This window comes from Colletes gigas, unplaced genomic scaffold, assembly GCF_013123115.1.
Source record: "Colletes gigas isolate AHSC1104 unplaced genomic scaffold, ASM1312311v1 Colletes_gigas_Sc00172, whole genome shotgun sequence".
NCBI classification, from domain to species: domain Eukaryota; kingdom Metazoa; phylum Arthropoda; class Insecta; order Hymenoptera; family Colletidae; genus Colletes; species Colletes gigas.
Window position 1 is genome coordinate 7,994 of NW_025106795.1, and position 21,373 is coordinate 29,366.

General features: G+C 44.4%; 1 protein-coding gene across 1 annotated transcript; it reads right to left on the bottom strand.

Annotated features, from left to right (window-relative positions):
- Positions 1 to 19,960: 19,960 nt before the first annotated feature.
- Positions 19,961 to 21,363, bottom strand: LOC122404318. The gene is made up of 3 exons (XM_043408250.1): positions 21,074 to 21,363; positions 20,221 to 20,458; positions 19,961 to 20,152 (listed from the first exon to the last, which is right to left on the bottom strand). The coding sequence occupies exons 1-3, from the start codon at positions 21,361 to 21,363 to the stop codon at positions 19,961 to 19,963; spliced, it is 720 nt and encodes a 239-aa protein (XP_043264185.1).
- Positions 21,364 to 21,373: the final 10 nt, after the last annotated feature.

Here is a 21,373-nt window from a genome sequence, read left to right on the forward strand (position 1 = left end):
AACCTCCCCAACCCGTTTATTATGTAAAAAACTGCTGTAAACGTGAACCACAAGTTCAATACGGAACGGATTGGAAGACAATCCTATACCGTGAACTTGTACAGGACGTTCAATACGGAACGGATTGAAGAACAATCTTATACCGTGAACCTCCCCAACCCGTTTATTATTTAAAAAACAGCTGTAAACGTGAACCACAAGTTCAAATACGGAAAGGATTGGAAGGACAATCCTATACCGTGAACTTGTACAGGAAGTTCAAATACGGAAAGGATTGGAAGGACAATCCTATACCGTGAACTTGTACAGGAAGTTCAAATACGGAAAGGATTGGAAGGACAATCCTATACCGTGAACTTGTACAGGAAGTTCAATACGGAACGGATTGGAGAACAATCTATACCGTGAACAACCCGTTTATATTTAAAAAACAGCTGTAAACGTGAACTTGTACAGGAAGTTCAAATACGGAAAGGATTGGAAGGACAATCCTATACCGTGAACTTGTACAGGAAGTTCAATACGGCACGGATTGGAAGACAATCCTATACCGTGAACTTGTACGGGACGTTCAATACGGAACGGGTTGAAAAGCAACCCCATCCCGTGAACCTCCATAGCACGTTGATTAATTAAGCAACGTGGTGTCAGGCCCAATAGTAAGTCGACCCAAGGGCGCCGTTGGCAAACCGGCACCACACCGTGCCCGTACGCACGTAAGAAGGTGGTAAAGGGCCAAGGACCGGGTACGGTTGCAGCCTTACAACCTCCATCCGTTACCCTCTCCTACGATGGTCGAAACCAGCAGTCGGGAAAGAAACGAGGTTGAAGCTCGTCTTCCCCAAAACTGCAATCAGCTGTTTCCCGGTTTAAAGGGAACGCACACATACATATACAGTCCACTAGCTTAGCTGCGTAACGCGGCGGCTGAGTTTCCCGCTCCTGAGTGCGACAAGCACAATCGGGAGCGCGTACGAATTAAAGCGAGACGGATAGAGTGACTAACGTTACCGTGTATTTACACCTAGTTCCGTCTCTTTTGTTTCAGAGCGGCGTGAAGCGAGAAGCCGCCATACACCGCCAAGAGCAGGGCATTTAAAGGCAAATAAACGGCGTCGTCGACCTGTTTCGACGACGCGAAAATAAAATAAAACGTGTGACAATTACTTTTCCATCCCCCTATTCCCTCGTGATCCGGACCCCCGTTAGACGAGGTTCTCAAATAAATATTTGAGCCCTCCATATTCTAACAGTAATTTTGCACGTTTTTTTAATATTTTTTGTAACATATAATACCATAAAATTTTCTATTTCTAGCAAAAAAGATAATTTCATTGGGTATTTAAGCCACTACGTATTTTACAAATTTTCCAAGCAAGGAAAGAATGATTTATTTAACCAGCTATTAAAAGAAATTGCAGAAATTTCATTTGATTCTACAGAAAACCAAAATATACCAGACCTAGACGATAATGAAATTTAATAATAAAAAAAAATTAATCCAACGCACTGCATACAATAGTAATTTATTATATTCTCTACCAGTAAACACTGTTTGGGGGGGAGCAACATTTTTTGCTCTTGCTGCATACACTGTCTACCTACAAGTACTGTCTGAGTTGGTCGGGGTTATATTGGGGAGGAGGAGGAATTGTTACGGCACATACTGCCTACCTGACCGACTCATGCAAAGTCTATCCGTAACAAAATGATTTTATGCAAATTAGATCAATCATTTATAGGTAATTATTTACTTTAGTGATTCCTCACCGATTTCGATGACCTAGAAATATGTTGTCAAGGTCACTGTTATGAACATTTTTTCTATATACATGTTACCGCCGCTCGGCCTTAGTTTCCGAGATTTCTCTTCAAAAAGATCGCTGCTACTACAATGAATTCTATCTGTACGTGTTTGTGGCAGCGTGTGTGTAAGCGTTGAATAGCCGATTGTTTATTGTTTCTATAGATACATCGAGGCGGCCGGCAATGGATGCGTATAACGGGTGTGCTTAAAAACTCGATTTGAGTAGCCGGCGGCCGGTATAAGAAAATCTAACCCAGACCTAACCCAAACCTAACTATTCTACCTAGTAACTAATATAATGAATTAGGTCTGGGTTAGATTATATTATACCGGCCGCCGTAAGGCGGCCGGCCACACATTCATTTTCTATTTCAATTTTCTTTATTAATATTATCCGATATTAGCTTGACACAGTATACATTATTTGTATACTGGTATTTGAATATTAGTTTGTACCAAGTTGATATGGTGTAAATATTATGATTGAAATTTTACATGACACTATGTTTGTAAGCAGTTACAGATACGGTATTTCACGAATCTGTTCAGTATTTACAGTCGCATTTTGATTATTACCGTAGCATCAGTGATTATTGAGTACCTTATTACAAGTACTTAAAATGAAGTTATATGAATTTTTGAACATATGCAATGATTATAACAATTTAAACGATTACTTAATTACACGAAAAGTGATCCACGGTGCTATCAATTGCATTAAGTGCGGGAAAGAAATGAAATTTGACTGAGAAAACTTGATGTTTTCATGTCATTCAACATCTTATATTAAAAACCGAAATAAAAAACGTCTTAAAATACAGTGCAATTTAAAGATTAGTGCATACAAAAATTCTTGGTTTGAACAATCGCACCTTCCGGTTCAAAATGTTTGCCGTTATATTGGATACCATCTGATGCTTAGACCGCCGCGACAAGCTTTTCTTGAAAATGAACTTGATCTATCATCAAAAACAGTTGTCGACTGGGCAAGTTTTTGCCGAAAGTTATGCGTTTTATGGATAGAAAAAACCTCAGTCGAAATCGGAGGTGAAAATGTAATAGTTGAAATTGACGAGGCAAAAATCGGAAAACGAAAATATAACAAAGGACGTCTTCTTAGTGGACAGAGAATTTTTGGTGGCTTCGAACGGACGACAAAACGTTTATTTATTGAACCAGTTCCGAATAGATCGTCCGAGACATTACTTCGGGTAATTAAAAAATAGATTAAACCAGGTTCAACAATTGTGTCAGATCGATGGAAAGCTTATAATTGCCTCAGCGAGGAAGGATATAAACATTTAATTGTAAACCACAAGATGAATTTCATCGATCCACAAACAAGAGCGAATATTCCACTATATGGGGCCCGGAAAGAGCATTATGTCGGTTACATAGCTGAGTTCTTGTTTCGACGACAATATGATTTCAATACAAGAATACCTGCATTTTTTTATATAATGGCAGAAATTTTTCCAATTTCTGTTAATAATAACGATAATAATAATAATAGTAAAGAATAAAGTATAATATTTTATCTCCAACTCAACCAGAGGCTAATTCAGACATAAAATTATTTTTGCAAATATTTCGAAAACAAAGGGCGAGCGGCGGTAACATGTATAAAGAAAAAGTATTCATAACAGTGACCTTGACAACATATTTCAAGGTCATCGAAATCGGTGAGGAATCACTAAAGTAAATAATTACCGCTAAGCTTCATACCCCATGTGATATACATCAGAGAGAAAGTCACAAATTTTGTAATGACAATCAGAAGAGTAGCAACTCAAGAATGGGGGATAAAATCCCACATCATAGAAACTTTATATAAGGCCGTCTTCCTGCCCATAGTCACTTACGGCTGTGCGGTATGGTATGACAAAGTATCACATACACACATAAGGAGACACCTACTAGCAGCTCAGAGAATTATCCTACTTCTGATGACAAAGGCGTGCAGGACCACGTCCACCGACGCGATGCAGATCATCAGCGGAATTCTACCTCTGGACCTAGAGGTTGTGAGAACGGGAATTACATCAAATATTAGGCAAAACCAGCGCGCAAAATGGAAGGATTACACCTACTACCCAGTCGAAGACCCAAACGAAGTAAACCTCAACGTGGAAAAGAGAAGAATTCAGGAAAAACTAGTCGAAGAATGGCAGAGACGATGGGTAAACTCGCCCCATGTGAGAAACACTTTCTCTTTCATAGGACACGTCTCTTTCAAAGGGGTAAACCGATGGTTTTCTCCGGACAGAGAGTGCGTGTACCTGATAACAGGGCATGGTCCTATCAACGGTTCACTGTTTGACAAGGGGGCCGTTGATGACCCTATATGCCCTGCGTGTAACACCCGAAGAGAAACAGCGAAACACATGCTGTACATGCATGAATGCCCTATGTACGAAGAACATCGATATGCCGAATTAGTACAACATAGAGACAACCCCCAGAGGCTGATAGCCTCGAGAGATGACTTCAGGAAGTTCAATAGATTGGCGAAGAGGATTATAACCGCAAGAAACGAACTTACAAGATAGAAAGTAGAAAAGGTCCGCCTCCTCGTGGCTAGGGACGGGAACGTCGGCTCTAAAAGGCCGACGGCTAAGAGACCTTGAGAAGAATACGCACTCTAAACACAAAACACTTGAGAATAAGTAAAATATATATATGTCGGAATCCAATAAAAAGCTTCTGCTCTAATTGAATGTTACTTCACGTTGTGTAAATAAAGTTATGTTGGCTCTAGTCGATACTTGAATTCAATCGATGCAAAGAATGCCATCGGTAACGCAAATGAGCGTCAGGTTGGCGTTGACGTTTGGATGTGGCCTTTGAAGGTAGTCGAGTTGGTTGTCTGGTTACCGAAACGTTTGAAAAGAGAAGCATTCGAAAAGAAAAGAACAGAACTGAAACGGTTGCCAGACTGTAAAGACGTGCGGTAAAGAAATAGAAAAAGAGATTCCCTGTAAAGGACTCATTCGTAATCGTTGTGCATTCTTTTGTGTTGTTAAAAAGTGTTTGAGTTATAGTTTCAGTTTGTTTAATTAGTTTCGTTGAAAGTTTTAAGAGTAATAGAAATGCGTAGATCTTCAAGACAAAGGCTTGGTCGCCCGAGAGGACCTAATATGAGTCGCCCAGAGGGAATGGTCAGAGAGACGGCTTTTCCGACATATATCAAATGCATAGAAAGCATTGTGTGGTCACAAATAGAGGTGACTCGAGGCAGTGATGAGTGGAAGCACGAATACTGCACACACGAAGTGTCTATATACAGGGTGTTCGGTTACCTATGGAAAAAATTTTAATGAGCGATAGTAGAGGCCAAAATAAGACGAAAATCAAGAATACTAATTTGTTGATGGAGGCTTCGTTGCAAAGTTATTAACATTTAAAGTTCCGCCTGTAGAATGACAACCCACTAACAGCTGCGTTTGCGCGGACGGTTGCGGCAGACCAGTGCTAGTGGTTCTCACGCAGCATGAAAAATTCTACTTACCGACATTATCGACAGCCTTAGATTTTTGTCCACTTATGGGAATGCGAACACCTTACGTTCAATAAGATTCAACCGGTCCTATGAACATCCAGAAGGGCATATCAAAACTCGCCCGACGAGATTTTCACAGAGAAAGGGTGAATGCCGCAGTTCCAATACACAATGTTGTGAACAAAAACTCACCCACACGCGATTATACACGCCCCACGATTGTCCACAGTGTCCACAAGTATCCACAAATAATCCTTTCAGGCACTAACCACTATGCAATTAAATAAACACGCACCGCGATTATGTTATTCGTGAATGTCTACGTGTACGTGTATCACGATTCTTCCGAGTTACTTACGAATAAAATGGTATTAATTTTTCAAATACACTTCAATTTAAAAATGTAAAAAGGAATCGCAGGATAAATGAAATTCTCGTGTCCGCTACGCGATAACAAGACAGGTTATAAAAACTATCACATACGGATTTCTTCGAAACATCACGCGATCGACCAAACTACGCGTGATTTCGAGCTAACGTCTCGGCGCGTGTAGAAAGAGAAAGTATGACAATAATAAGTAAGACAAAGACGAATTCAAATTCGGTTACAGCGCCGCTAGTCGGAGATTCTCCCCTCCGAATTTGACTAACCGGGCTAGATCGTCACTCTTAACTTGGAACCGGCAGTGAGCAGATGGGCATACGATCCCGCTTCCCCCGTAATTTCCAAGACTTTCGAATAGTTTCGAGTCACTCGAACTTTCGACGAAATTGTAAACGTGGGTTGGAAGTGCAGTACGAGAACGGATTGGGAATCCATCCGGTACCGTCAATACTTCCGCAAACCCCGTTTACAATTTAAAATCAAAGAGTCGTAAACGTGGGCAGGAAGTTCAAATACGGAACGGATTGTAAAACAATCACATACCGTGAACTTCCACAACCCGTTTACTATTTAAAAGAGACGTAAACGTGAACCACAAGTTCAATACGGAACGGATTGGAAAACAATCCTATACCGTGAACTTGCACAGGACGTTCAATACGGAACGGGTTGAAAACAACCCCATCCCGTGAACCTCCGTCGGACGTTCAAAACGGAACGGGTTGAAAACCAACCCCATCCCGTGAACCTCCGTAGGACGTTCAATACGGAACGGGTTGTGAAACAACCCCATCCCGTGAACTTCCGTAGCCGTTTACCAATTAAACAGATCAGGTCGGAACACGACCTGATCCAAAGACTGTAAAGATCTCGCAGGTTATAATCCGAGATTTCGATTTCAGCAGTTGGGTACGATCCACCTCAGCCTGAATACAGACACGTATCGCTGTAATCAAGGTCGTGTCCGAAGTATTCAGCAGTGGCTACGACCCACCTTTGTCTGAAAAAAAAGGATAAAAAAACACGTATCGCTGTAATCAGGGGTCGTGTCGGAGGTATCGAGGTTGACCCTCGAACCTCCCTTGACTGTCAAACGGCTCGAAACCAACAATCCAGGGGCGTATAAAATACCCTGGGTGGCTTTGCCATCTTCCAGTCGAAGTGTGGGACAATTTTAAATCCCAGCTTACGGCGAATCGCGAGTGCACGCCCAAAGATCGCCAGCCTAGTACGGTCGCTGCGCGTAGGACGTTGATTCATTAAGCAACGTGGTGTCAGGCCCAATAGTAAGTCGACCCAAGGGCGCCGTTGGCAAACCTGTACCACACCGTGCCCGTACGCACGTAAGAAGGTGGTAAAGAGCCAAGGACCGGGTACGGTTGCAGCCTTACAACCTCCATCCGTTACCCTCTCCTACGACAGTCGATACCTGCAGTCGAGGAAGAAACGAGGTTGAATCTCGTCTTCCCCAAAACTGCAATCAGACGTTTCCCGGTTTAAAGGGAACGCACACAAACATATACAGTCCACTAGCTTAGCTGCGTAACGCGGCGGCTGAGTTTCCCGCTCCTGAGTGCGACAAGCACAACCAGGAGCGCGGGAACATTAAAATGAGACGGAGAGAGTGACAAACGTTACCGTATATTTACACCTCGTTCCGTCTCTTTTGTTTCAGAACAGCGTGACGCGAGCACACGCCAGACGCCGGTCAGACAGGCGAGGTTTTTGTCGCGTATAATCTAATTAAGACAGGCTGTTCGCATTTAAAGGTCCACAATAAACGACGTCGTCGAACTCTTTCGACGACGTGAAAATATATATAACGTGTGACAATTACTTTTTCATCCTCCTATTCCCTCGTAATCCGGACCCCCGTTAGACGAGGTTCTCAAATCAGTGTTTGAGCCCTCCACATTCTAACAATAATAATAGCAATACCTGTTTACTGTAAAAGTATAAAAGTAGTTCCGGAACTCGTTCAATACATAATCGTCATTTTGCGGCATTTTTTGCGGTTTTTTATTTTTTACTACCTGGTTCGACAATCAAAAAATCTGAAAATCTCCCAAAATATGTGTCCTGGTACCCGAAATGTTTCTGAATTTTTCCCCCCAATAGGTCAAGAGAAATTGTACAAAAACATGATTTTTGTTTTCACCCCATTACTACTTCCACGGTCAAAATTTCAAGTTAAAAATTGGCACACAGGGTTTTTTTTGGATGAGCTATCAAATGACCCGTTGTTCGTTCAATTTGATTTGGAGACACATTCGACCCCCTTTTTCGGCTATACCCTTTATTTCAATAATGTATTTCAATTTTCAAAGTAAATTACTTTATCATAAAATATCTGTTTAAATATGTTAATCCTATTTAAAATCGCGTTCGTTCGGGGGAAGTAATTGTCGGCCGTGATTCCCGTATCCGTTCGTGTACGTGACACTTAGGAAGGTTAAGCTGTCGTCGAGTTCTTTCAGCGTACAGACAGTTTAAAACCGCGGCCGTTTACGTGTTTTTGTACGCTGACCTTAAGCAAAGATTTGCTTCAAACGCCATTTAAATGGTATAGTGACGTCAGCGTCGAGAGAGAGAACCGTATTGTGTATTGAAAAGAAATCGACAGCCGGATTCGACAGCGTCACGTCGCGACGACGATGCGCGAACGAGTCTTCGTCTGTCGATGCTCGAAAAATTTGAGAATTATTCTCGAGCCGACTGCCAACGGGAGCGGATCCTAAAACGATCTCGCTCCTCAAGTACGCGCTCAAAAAATAAACTGGACCTTGGAAAGAAGAGAAATCTCATCGTTCCTGCGATTCGAGATTTTTAAAAGACAATCTACCTGGCGTAAGAAGCGGCCACAGTGCACGCCGCGCGTGACGCGACAGCGGACGCAAGGATGTGATTGTACGCTGCAGTCGTTGCAGTCGTTGCCGCGATCGCGACGTAAGGGACTCAGGGTGCACGTATCCAGAATCCCTTTAAAGCTATACGGCTTCGGAGCCTCCTAAAGTTCCTACCGATAGTTCGGCACCGCCTTGCGGAGTCCTCTCCGTGCAAAGGCCACTGCGAACCCTCTCCAAAAAACCGTCGGTGTACGAGTCGACCGTACACCCACCGGCGGAATTCGGGTTGAAAGCGCCTCCCTTCCGTCACGCCGCCTACCACATACGGTCCCCGTGCAAACGGTAGCCGGGTAGGCTTTATAGTGCGGTTGGACCTGCTCGGAGATTTCCTGCATAAATCCGCTTACTGTACAGTCCCCGAAATTAACGGTCACTGTGCAGTAGTTATAAAGCGTCGCAGGAAATCGCCTTGCGCGACGTTCTTACGTCAACCCGCACGGTGAACGTGCACACGAGATCCACCCACATGGAGCCTTACGTCCTCCATTTGGTGACCCGTCCGTGGCGAACCAGAGCCCCCGACAGATACGAGTGAATTCCCATCTGTTCAGGGCCAAATTCTCGTTGATAGTTCAAATAATAACTATCAGCGAGCAGCAAATAAATACAGTTCACTGAACTACGCTAAACGACAGCTGATCTCCCCCTCCAAGCGCGCCGATAGTCGCTAGGAGAGCGAGGCGGACAGCTGACGAGCGTGTGTTTACAATACGTGTACGCACGTATTTAATTTGGTCGAACCTTTGTTTCAGAATTCAAGGACCGCCACAGCCAGGGCAGCACCGGTGAGGCCGATCACCTTGGGCGGAAAATAATATAAAATATATTTCTTTTTATAATTTTTATTGTTTAATATTTGTAAAATAAACGGGTTGTTGCTTCGCGACAAACGAAAATAAAAATAAAACTTGTCAACTAATCCTTCCCTGACTGTTAGGGGGAGGAGGTTAGAAAACCTCGCCTAACGGCGGTCCGGATCTCGAGAGAAGGAGCGTCGGGGAAAAGAATACAATCTGTGGTTTTAATTTTCACGTAGTCGAGAAGCTCGACTACGCCGTTTATTTGTATTTCTCTTTCGCGCTGGCGCCTGGTTTGTGCTTGTCGCACCCAGGAGCGGGAATCTCAGCCGCCGCGATACGCTTCTAAGCTAGTGGACTGTATGTGTGTGAGCGTTCCCTTATTTTTTTTTGTCGTGGGGAAAATCTTCGAAAGACTCCCTCCCACCTCTTTGGGGAGAGGCGGGAGGGGTGTGTGGGATTCCCCGCGCCCATTATAACGGGCGCGGGACCTACCCACTAAAAACCCCACGGTGACCCTTCCGCACGATTTGGGAGGATACCGGGAATCGCTCGAAGCATACTTCCGGTATCCTCCCCGTGCCCGCGCTTTGCGCCCACCCGCGGGGGGACAAACGGTCCCCCCGGTAATCGCTCTGTCTCATAGCGGCAGGACGAGGCCACTTCGTCCTGCCGCCATCTGTCCCGGGGCCGCGTCTAGTGGCGGCTGCGAGCCCCAACTCGCAACCGCCGCGACCCCGTTTCTACCCCTCGGAGGCCGGCAGCTCATGGCCGCACCAGGCCACCGAGGGTGCCGCTCCGTGCGCCGGACCCGGACAGGAGGCACTGCCACCCCATCCGGTCCGACCCTACGCCGCCTGGCGGGAGGGGGCTCCTATCAGGACCCCCCTCCCAGCCTGGGTCATGCGCCACGCCGAGGGGGCCGCCCGCGTCGCCTGACGCCCAGGCGACGCTCTCTCGCCACCAAACGAGCGCGAGCCTCAGCGCGCCGCTGACGCTCGCGCTCCCTTCCCGCGGTCTCCTTCTGCAACATTACGATTTCGCAGAAGGAGGCCACGGCCCTCCACTTCTCCTCGCTGCCGAGCATGGCGCGCACCATGCCCGGCAGCGAGACATCCCGCCCGATGACGCCGATCAGGACACGGCGTTCACCCTCCCATGCAGCGCATACCTCGCGGGTATGTTCCGCCGTGTCCTGCTCAGCGTCACAATGGCAGCAACTCGCTGTCGGCTCCTTCCCTATCCGGCACAGGTATCTCCCGAAGCTGCCATGCCCCGAAAACACCTGTGCCATCCGGTAGGTGAGGCTTCCATGGCCTCTGTCCAGCCACTCACATAGGAGTGGCCGAACAGCCCCGACTGTCCGGTGCCCCGCGGTAGGCAGAGCCAACCGCTCTTGCCACGCGTGCACCACGGACTGCCGGGCCTGGCGCTTCAACTCGCCCCAAGCAGGTTCCTGCACACCCGGGACCGCCCCCACCCCCGCGCGACGGTCGACGCGGTGACGATACATCATCGCGTGCGACCGCGCGAGGAGATCCATGGGCGGCATCCCCGCAAGAACCGTCGCCGCCTCATGTGACACGGTCCGGTACCCGCGGACGACCCTTAGAGCCATCCGCCGCTGCACCCGACGCAGCATAGTCATGCTGCGCCGGGAGGCCGCCAGGTCGTCCGCCCAGACGGGGGCCCCGTATAGGGCCACCGACTGAACCATTGCCACATAGAGGCGGCGAACTCGGCCCGCCGGGCCCCCCAGGTTGGACAGAATCCGGCCCAAAGCCCCGACCATCCTCTCCAGCCGGGGGAAATGTCCAGCCGGGGGACTTCTTTTATTACCTTGCGAAAATTTGCTCGATGTTTTTTGAAGTTGACTAAGTTTTCGGTTGTTGTTTGTCTCTTTGCTTTGTTAAAGGCCCTATGGCTTTCTTTCATGGCTGCGTAGCAATTTTCGTTCCACCAAGGAGTATTTCTTTTTTTTGTGCTTTTTGGTTTAACTGGACCAGAGGATTCCTGCGCTGCCTTTTTAATAGCTTTTTCCAGTAATTCGATTTCTTGATTGATGTTGTTAGGATCGATTACGCTTTTTGGGGCTTTTTGGAGGGTATTCATGATTATTGTTTTGTATATATCCCAGTCTATTTTTTTAATGCTCCATTTGACAGTGGGTTTGTTTTGCAGTTGTGGGGTAGAATCTAGGTATGTAACTTTTATGGGAAAATGATCGCTGTTATGGAGGTTTAATAAGGATTCCCATTCTAGGGATTGCGTCAATTTACTACTACAGAGTGTTAAATCGATCGCACTCGGTTTCCCCGTGCTTACTGTAAAATGTATAGATTCTCAATAATTTTCCCGCGGCCGTCTATCTTGTGCCATCCCCAAATATAATGGTGACTATTAAAGTCGCCCATTAGTATGAAAGGTGTTGGAAGTTGGTTTGTAAGCGTTTCTAAGTCCGTCGGGGTTAGAGTATGGCTATTCGGGAGGTAGATGTTGCATATGTGTATCTTGCTTGGGAGTAGCACTGTGATTGCGATTGCTTCTAAGTTTGCGTTTAGCGGAATTTCAACGGCATTGAATTTTTCAGATACTGCGATGAGTACTCCCCCACTCGCGTGATTATCGCCGTCTCTATTTTTGTTGAAGATGACGAACCCTTTGAGTCTTGGGAGGTGGTGTTTCTTGAGGTTTGTCTCTTGTAGGCAAATAATGGATGGGTTGTGTTGGTTAAGAAGGAGCTGTAGGTGTTCGTATTGCGTTTAAAAGCTATTTATATTCCATTGAATAATATGTTTCATTGTGCTTAAAAGGAGTCACTCTCTACTTCTGATGCCCAACTGACGGCTGTTTTTGTTGAGGAGTTCTGGATTATTTTTTTATGCAGTCTGGGTAGTCTGTTTTTCATACTACGTTCATTAAGCAAGGGGTGGATTTTTAGAATCATTCCAGCTAAGGCGAGAGTGTTAGTTGTGTATGTTCTTGAAATTTCTGAAGGGTTTGGGGCTGTGATTGAGTTTTCTAGGAAGCTTTTAAATTGTATATAACTTAGCACGTGGTTGTTCCCTTGGTCTTCAATGTAGTTTTTGGCTGGTTCCAGCATATCATCGATTTTGTCTAGCGAAAAGGCGGGTGATGGGGGCCGTTTTGTTTTCTTAGAGACTGGTCCAGGGTTCTTATGCGGTTTTTGGGGTATTGCGCCTGGTGACTTGAAATCAAGATCGCTTAGTTTTATTGGTTTTGTGTTACTTTCTTCTGAAGTTGTGGATAACGGTCTTTTGCTACTTATTTTATCTGCAGTCGAGTCATCTAATGCTCTTGCTGCTGGTTCTGTTGTGTTAGAGTCGTCTAGCGACATTGGTTCCATCTGTTCAGGTGTATTTGGCATTTCTATTTCCATTTCCGTTTCTTTAGACCAATCTTCGGTGTGGGGCGATGGAAGGGGTTGAAGGTTGGCATCTTTTGGTGAGCTGGTTTCGTTTGGATTTTGGTTGTTAGGGCATTACGTGGCAATATGTCCTTCTTGGTTGCACCTGAAGCATGTCTGTTTTTCCGTGGTAGCGAATATTCTGTAGGTGTTATTTTCTAACATAATAAGAAAGGAGCCCGGGATTTGTTTTGCATCTTCTGGATCTACGTAGACTTGTCTCCTGAAGCTTAAAATATGCGACAGGTCCGGATCGACGATTCCTGCTTTTAGTGGGGTTATTTTTTAGTATAATTTCATATTGTTTGTTCTGAAAACGTTTTCGATAGCTGTGTTGGGAATTATAGGTGCGATATTTGATAGTATGATTCTAATGACCGGTAGTACCATTGGGCGGATTTCTATATTTACGTTATTTATTGCAATTGTTTTGTGTTTAGAGGTTAAGTTTGTAACCGTTTCTTTGCTATCCAGGTACATACAGATTCTTCCATTGGAAATCCTTGATAGATATTTTATAGCTTTGGGTCCTGTTATGTTACCAATAGCCCGGGCATACTTCTTAATGGTGATTCCATCAACTGATTGCAGAATAATAGCTTGATCTTGGGTTGGTGTGTATTCATGTTTTGTTATGTTGGCATATGAGGTTTTGATTTCGGTCATATTGAATTTTTGGGTTATTTGGTTATTTTCCGATTGAATATTTTGGTTCTCGTTAGTTTGGAAAGGCTACACCGATATTTGTTTTATGAAACAACCAATGAAATTAAGTTGCATGCATGCATAAGAGATAAAGCAGTGTAAAAACTTTTGAAGCATGGCAGATGAAACTTACAGAGGTCTTTATAGAACATTTTTGAAGAAAATGTTGACTTAAATGTTAAGACTTACCTTTTGTAAAATCCGGCGATATCGACTGTGTAAATCGTCTTATGTCGTGTTCAGTGAAGTAGAACACGTGCTCGATTTAGGTTATGTACGATCCTCACGTGCCACTTTCTCGATGTGTACTTTTACATCAAAATTTTCGACCAGCATCGCAACCTCGTCGCCAAATTGCAGTGCTGTTGAATTCGAGAGACTGGTTAAGTGCAAATCTTTGTTGATCGTCAACCCTCAACTTTATTAACAACTCGTGAATGCAGGACAATCTTCGTGTATCTAACTAGACGCTCCCACTCCTACTTCGTTGTCAATAAATAATTGCGACTCACCATACATTTCTTGGATTTGATATTACACTCGGTTTTTCACTCACGTCTGCACTCGATGAGTCTAACCGGAGACCTGTCGGGATTTCCCGATGAAGATTCTTGCATCGCAAAGAAAGCGGAAGGACACGGACGCGATGCCGCCGTGCTGCACTGCGCGAAAAACCTTAAGGCTGGTTTACGCGCGCTAAATACAGAGGTGCCAGAAAGCATCGACGGTGTCCTACTCACACATGCCAGATCACGCGTACGTGAGCTCGTGGAGTTTCGGAAAGTCGACAAAGGCAAATTGACGCATGCTCTCTTTCTCGATTCTCCGAAGCTGCCCGAAGTCATTTCGGACCACTTCGTGGGAGTTGAGGGAGAAAGGCTCACAGTTGCCTTCTCGCTCTTAACAACTGAAATCCGACCTCCCGTCAACGACATACGATTTGGATTCTCGAGCTGAAATTCTCGACTGCCTAAGCATTTTTACTTTCCGACTTATGTAGGCGCACATAAGCAAAGTACCCATAATGAAAAAAAAATTTTGTGAAATTTATTTTACGGAAATACACGTTTTAAGACCCCCTGATCATATTTTAATTATTGAAAAAAAGAAATTTTTTTTATTATTCCCATGTATGAGCGCACATATGTATATTTTTAATACGATTGAGTATAAATGGCTGAATGAATTTAAGTGAAACTTTACATTTAAGTTTTATGTTCTTATTTCAAAGTCCGGTTAGACTTTGACTATAATCAGTCCATGGATAATAATGATTATACCTCTTGTTTCATAGTTGTTCTGATATATAGGCATAATGTATAACAAATCTTTTAAATGTTTCATATAAATCTTAGGAAGAATTAAATTTTATGTAAAAAAAATTATATAAACTTTTTCTCTATGTTCTCTAGAAAAGAAAAAATTAAATGAAATCTTATACATTACATGCTTACTCAAATCACATTGAAAACGAATACTACAAATGTTTTAGAATAATGTGCAAAATGGTCTTACTCGCAAAGGGTTAATTTAGAAATAAATGTTTGGTAATTGAAAACAGGTAAGCAGCTTAAACGGCTGCGATTTTCGCTAAAACAAATTGAAAACTCGGTTCTACCAAGGAAAAGTTGGAATGATACCCGGTTTTGGGTTAGGTTTTACTTTAAGATATTATTAAAGTTATTACAGATACTTATCTTCAGAAATAGAAATACATTCAATAACCAGCGTGGCGTGAATGATAAGGTGTTTGCCTGCAAGTTCCGAGCTTCTTCTGCTCTGCAGGTTTGAACCCTGCTTAAACAAATCTTATTTTTATTTTTTCAATCATATTTTAATCGTACACTAAATATGACATTATATTTTTGTCTGACCTTCGAATATTTTTTTTTAAGTTAAGTTTAACCAATTATTATTTTATGACATTGCCTGCTAACTCATGTTACTGTTCTAAAATGAAACGCTATGTTTTGAACCATTAAAAATAATCGACAATGTCCTTTTAAAATTTTAAATCCAACCCATACTTTATATTAAACTGGCACACGGGATCACTTTTCCTTTGTTTCTAAACGATTTGATGGTGGGGATCTCGCGACTCCTGGCAAAAGAGTTCAGTTGTAGATTACCAGCAGACAAATAAAGTAATTCTTTTATTAAAGTTGATTTTATCGTGTTTGTTTATTAAAGTTGATTTTATTGTGCTTGTGCAAAGTGACAGTATTTCGTGCCGTTGGGTAAGTATTTAATAGTTGTTTTTTAATTAGTGCAATTAAGTTGTACAATAAAAATGGCAGCATTTGAGGAAATCAACACAAAGTTTAAATATAGATTTCGATCTATTTGGATGAATGATCCAAATTTAAAGTCATGGCTACGCGAAGTTCCAGGGGACAATACCGTTTTTTATTGTTGCATTTGTAGAAGAACTTTTAAGTGTCGATCCTCAAATGTTAAGAGACATTTAGAATCTGCGAGACATAAATTTTTATTAACTAATTTAAATCTTGATACAACGGAACGTCCAACGGAGACTGTTACATCTCAATGTTCTAACATTGAAAAATTTTGACCATGGTTGCGTAAAGTCGACGACGTTCCGTCTTCTTGTTATTGCTCAATTTGTGAGATAAGATTAAAGCGGCGTTTATATATTTTAAATTCTAAATACCATCTTATGAACTGCGCAAAAAATGGAATAGACGTGACTAGATCGAATGATTTCAATACGCAATCCGAAGGATCGGCTCTGTCGTTCGAGGAACAGCGGCATAAAGCGGAGATTCAGTATGCAGCTTTAATAGCTACATTGAATCTCCCGTTTAAAGTCGCGGGCCGGATCCTTGAGTACTTTCAAACTGTGCCAAAAACCGATTTTGGACAGTATGACAATAAGTCGAACAAAGTCTACCAATATTATAACGAAGGTTCTGTATCCCTACGAAACAGATCGTCTTTCTAGTGTTCTACGGAACAATAAATATTCAATTTTTATTGACGAGACATCGGACTAGACCAATGAAAAATGGATGACGCTTCTAGTTCGTTACGTTGATCCCACGACTTTGGATGTACGATCGGAATTATTAAAATTAATTAATCTCGACGCGAAAGATTGTAGTTCCCAAAAGATATTTGAAGCATTTAAACATGAAATGTGGAAAAAAGAAATTCCGATGGAAAACATCCTTGCCTTATCACGCGACAAAGCGTCTGTCATGGTAGGGCAATATTGCTCGTTCAAGACTGCTCTTGCAAAAATTCTCGGCGATAACTTTTTAACTTTGTGATGTCGTTGCCATTCCACTACATTGGTAGTGTGCGCAAAGTGCAGTACCCTTCTAGATGAATGTGAGGACGTTTTACATCAGACAGTAGGTTTTATACATATATTCCAGCCCGAAACGGACTGTAATATTCCGCGAGTTTCAAGAATGCTATCAAATTAAAAGCCGAAAGATTTCAAATTTGTGCACTACGCGCTTGCTTTCCCACCACGCGGCTGCAACTTCATTATTAGATAATTGGGATTGTATTATATCATATCTTCGAGAGTTTGTCTTGAGCGAGAAAACAAAGTCTGCGGAACGTCTTCTTATTTTGTTACAAAATCCAGAAATAAAAGCATATATCTATTTTTTGAAATATGCTCTTGGCTTTTTCGTTAAATTTAATGTGTTTTTTCAAAGCCAAGAAACCAGGATCCATTTGCTTCAACAATTTGCAATATCTCTTTTGCAATGCATACTGCGAAAATTTTTGAAGCCAGACTGGCTGAAGCAAATAGATACAATAATTAATATAGATTTTTCGAGTCACGGGAATCAAATCAAGCTTGATGAGATATGCATTGGTTCGGAATGCGGTAGATTCCTCAATGAATTGATTGAAATCCGATACTGCTAAAGCCGTTCGGAAACAATGTTTGGATTTTTAAATTACAGCTGCAAATGAAATTCGTCATCGATTGCCAATCAATGACAAATTTCGGTAATTATTTACTTTAGTGATTCCTCACCGATTTCGATGACCTTGAAATATGTTGCCAAGGTAACTGTTATGAATACTTTTTCTTTATACATGTTACCGCCGCTCGCCCTTTGTTTTCGAGATATTTGCAAAAATAATTTTATGTCTGAATTAGCCTCTGGTTGAGTTGGAGATGAAATATTATACTTTATTCTTTACTATTATTACTATTATCGTTATTATTAACAGAAATTGGAAAAATTCGGATAATATTAATTGTTAGAATGCCAGGAGTTATCCTGGCCTAACGGGGTCCGGATTACGAGGGAAAGGACTTTAGGAAAAAGTATATTAAAAATTGATGCACTTGATTTATATTTTCGCTTGGTCGCTTATCGCGGCCAAGCCGTTTATTTATTTTAACTTTGATTTATTAGTAACAAAAAAAAAGAATAGGAAAAAAAAACCACCTCGACGTCAGCCAGACGTTGGGGGGGAAAAAAACCTATGGCTGCCGCTCACCCTCAGCCCTCGTTGTTTGGTCTGTAACAAGGAAAGACAAGGCTGGATTTTAATACCTTGTAACGCTTGTTGCGTTGCCCGTCTCGCTTTATTTCGCACGCTCCTGTCTGTGCTAGTCGCACTCAGGAGCGGGAATAACAGACCGTGCTCGTCGAACTGAGCGATGTCTATGTGGACTGTATATGTGAACGTTCTCGTAAACGGAGAAACGTTCGATCGCAGTGCGGAAGAAGAGATTTAATTTCTCAATTCTCCGCTTTTTTTGCGATGGTTGAAATGCCGCAGGAATGGACAACAGGTGGAGGTTGTAAGGCTCCAAATGTTGCTCAAATCCGCAGTTTCTCACCGTTCTCGTATGCGCACAAGGCGCGGTGTGGTGTAGCCCTTAACGGCGCACGAAACGTCTTACGTTTAAAGGAGCGTACACCACGGTGCTCTTTTGCGGTGCTCTGCGCACAGGGTACGTACACACTGGCGGTCAAGGAGCGTTGCTCGAGCGTGTCGGAAGCGGGAAGAATCCGGTTTTCTCCAGCTCCGACACGAGAAACGGCAAGCCCACCGGGGTATCGACCAAAGGTTACCCTGGGGGTGAAAATTCAAAACCGTGCGGACAATTCAATGTCGATCACGACCGCGTCAAATGCAGCAGTACGTGCGACAATTTGCTCTTCCACGGCCGCGAAGCTCAAGCGCTACGTGGAGAAAATCAGCCTCACACGACCGCGTCGAATGCAGCAGTCCGTGTGAAGGTCAGTACTGAGTAGGCCGTAGCCACTGGCTGAAACTGTACTTCCGACGACCGCTGAGTTCAGCGAGACGTTGGAAAGTCAGCCTCACGACCGCGTCAAATGCAGCAGTCCGTGATATAACCAGTCTCTCACGACCGCGTCAAATGCAGCAGTCCGTGGAGCCGTCAGCACTGACTGGGCCTTAGCCCTTGGCTGTGACTGGAGTTATCGACATACGTGAAACGAGGATTTTCCTCGATTCGCTTCACGGCCGCGAAACTCAAGCGCTACGTGAAGCTGAGACGAAAACCCACAGTCTGTTTGGACTGAAATCTCGACAAACGGGAGCCGAGTTTCCTCGATTCGCCTCTCACGGCCGCGAAACACAAGCGCTACGTGAAGAATTCGGCGAGATTTATATAGTCATTTAATCGGGGCTGGAAAAATGCCTCACCGATTTAATTAATTGCGAGCAGCATTCGATTAGTCTCAACGAAAGGTTCGAGTGTTCTCAGAACCCTTTTTCGGAGAATCTGGCTTCGTCGCGGAGCGGATTCGTTCGTCGATCTGCTCGCTGCGAGGACCAGAATTCGAATCACGAAGCGAATAGACATCCGCAGTCACGGCCACGGGAGGGGTAATCACCCTCTCGCGGCGCTATCCCTGCTCTTCGATATCTATCTCTTCTCAATTTTAATATTTCGATACCCTCTCTGTTTATGGATCTTCGACGATCGATCCCAAGTATACGGTATTGGGTCGATCACGTGACTGAGAGCAAACAAACTCGTGTGTGGTTCTTCTAACCTGTATTGGTCCGTGTACCGATCTACGCATCAGAGAGTCTCTGGAATGTCGTGTACGCGAAAGCAAAAACTGTACGAGGAATTTACGGTTCTCAGTTATGGTTCACGTTAAATTAGATAATTCTCTTAACGGTTCTCAAACCCGTCAATTAACGCGATATTTAAACATACCGCCCCCCTTGCACGGTCCGTGCAATAAACAAAAGGAGCGGTAATTCGCGGAGACAATTCGAACGTCCAGTTACAGAGAGGGGTTACTTCACTTAATAAAGAAATTAAGTTACTTACTTTTTAGCGGCGGAAAAGGTCCCTTCGACTCTGCAAAATATGCAGGGACGTCAGTACGGCCTCTGTTACGGCCGCCTGGTCGATTCGGGCCTGGCTTTGTCGCGTTGGAGGAGGCGGTCTTTCAATGGGGCGACTGACCCCTTGACCCTGCGACGCCCGATTTCGTCGGCGTGCCCTCCTTCCAGTCGCCGGTCGTGTTGACGGCCCTGGAGTCGAGGCTTCCGGTCCCGCCGAGGGCTGCGGCTCCACGGGGTTGCTCGCCGTGGCCGGCGCCTCCGGCTCGTGGAAATCGCAGGCCACTAGGCGTCCCGTCCTGTTCCACTTTAAAGTTGTAGTGGCCCCCCGGAACCACCACTTTCGGCGTCGAGAGGACCACGGTACGTGGACCGGGATCTCCAGCACGTCCTGCCCCAGGTCAAGCCGGAAGGTCGGCGTGGTTGGTGGATGCCGAAGGGCCTCCCTCGCATCGCCAACCTCCATGGGCTCCGGTTCGGTCGTTGTGGCCGTCGCTGGGGTAGCTGGGGGCCGGAAGGCCTCTCCCAGCTGCAAGAGACGCCCGAACTGGGCCTCCATTTCCGGGTCCAGGCTCCGGGTCGGCTCCGTCTCCTTGTTTTCGTTTCTGTCGACATTTTGCTCCGGTTTTGACTAGGAACTGAGGGAATTCTGCAGCGGGTCCTGCTTTTATGCCGAGGACGATCGCGTTCCGCGAATTCTCCCTTCCCTAAATTATTACAGGATGGTAGGAAATGGATTCCCCTATCACCGTAATTGTCACTAAAGACAAAGGTACATGTGGATCGACACCGTCTTTATTTTCGACGGTGGTTCTCACTTCCTCTTTGTCTGTACAGCGGAGCTCGACAGTTTTTGTATCCCATCGGCGTCTTCGACGGCCGACGTCGGTGTTTACTCATCGACAGGCAGTTTACACAAACGCGTAATTGGGCGTGTGTACGTAGACGTAGTTGTACGTACTTTAACCACACGCACATTTCTATCCTTGCCCGGGAAAACTTCCTCAATTCTTCCCATTTCCCATTGATTCGGGGGGAGAAGAGGGTTTTGCACTAAAACCAAATCGTTCGGTTTTAACTGCAATTGGGTGGTGCGCCACTTATAGCGGTTCTGGAGGTGCGTGAGATAATCTCGCGTCCAATGTCTCCAGAGCTGTTCGTGGAATTTCTGAATCGCTCTCCAACGCGTAAGTCGTGTGAGTTTTTCAGTTTCCACTGACTCGACCGGAAGTGCATTTATTGGACTTCCGATCAAAAAGTGGCCCGGTGTGAGAGGCGCATAATCCTCTGGACAATCACTCAAAGCGGCGATCGGTCGCGAGTTTAAACTCGCTTCGATCTTGCAGAGCAATGTCTGCATTTCCTCGCTCGTGGGAGTGAAGTCGCCGAGGATGCGTTTTAGGTGATGTTTCACCGATTTCACACCGGCTTCTTGCATACCGCCGAAATGCGGTGCACTAGGTGGATTAAAATTCCACTTAATGCCGTTCTGACCACATTTATTTCGCATTTCTTGCGTG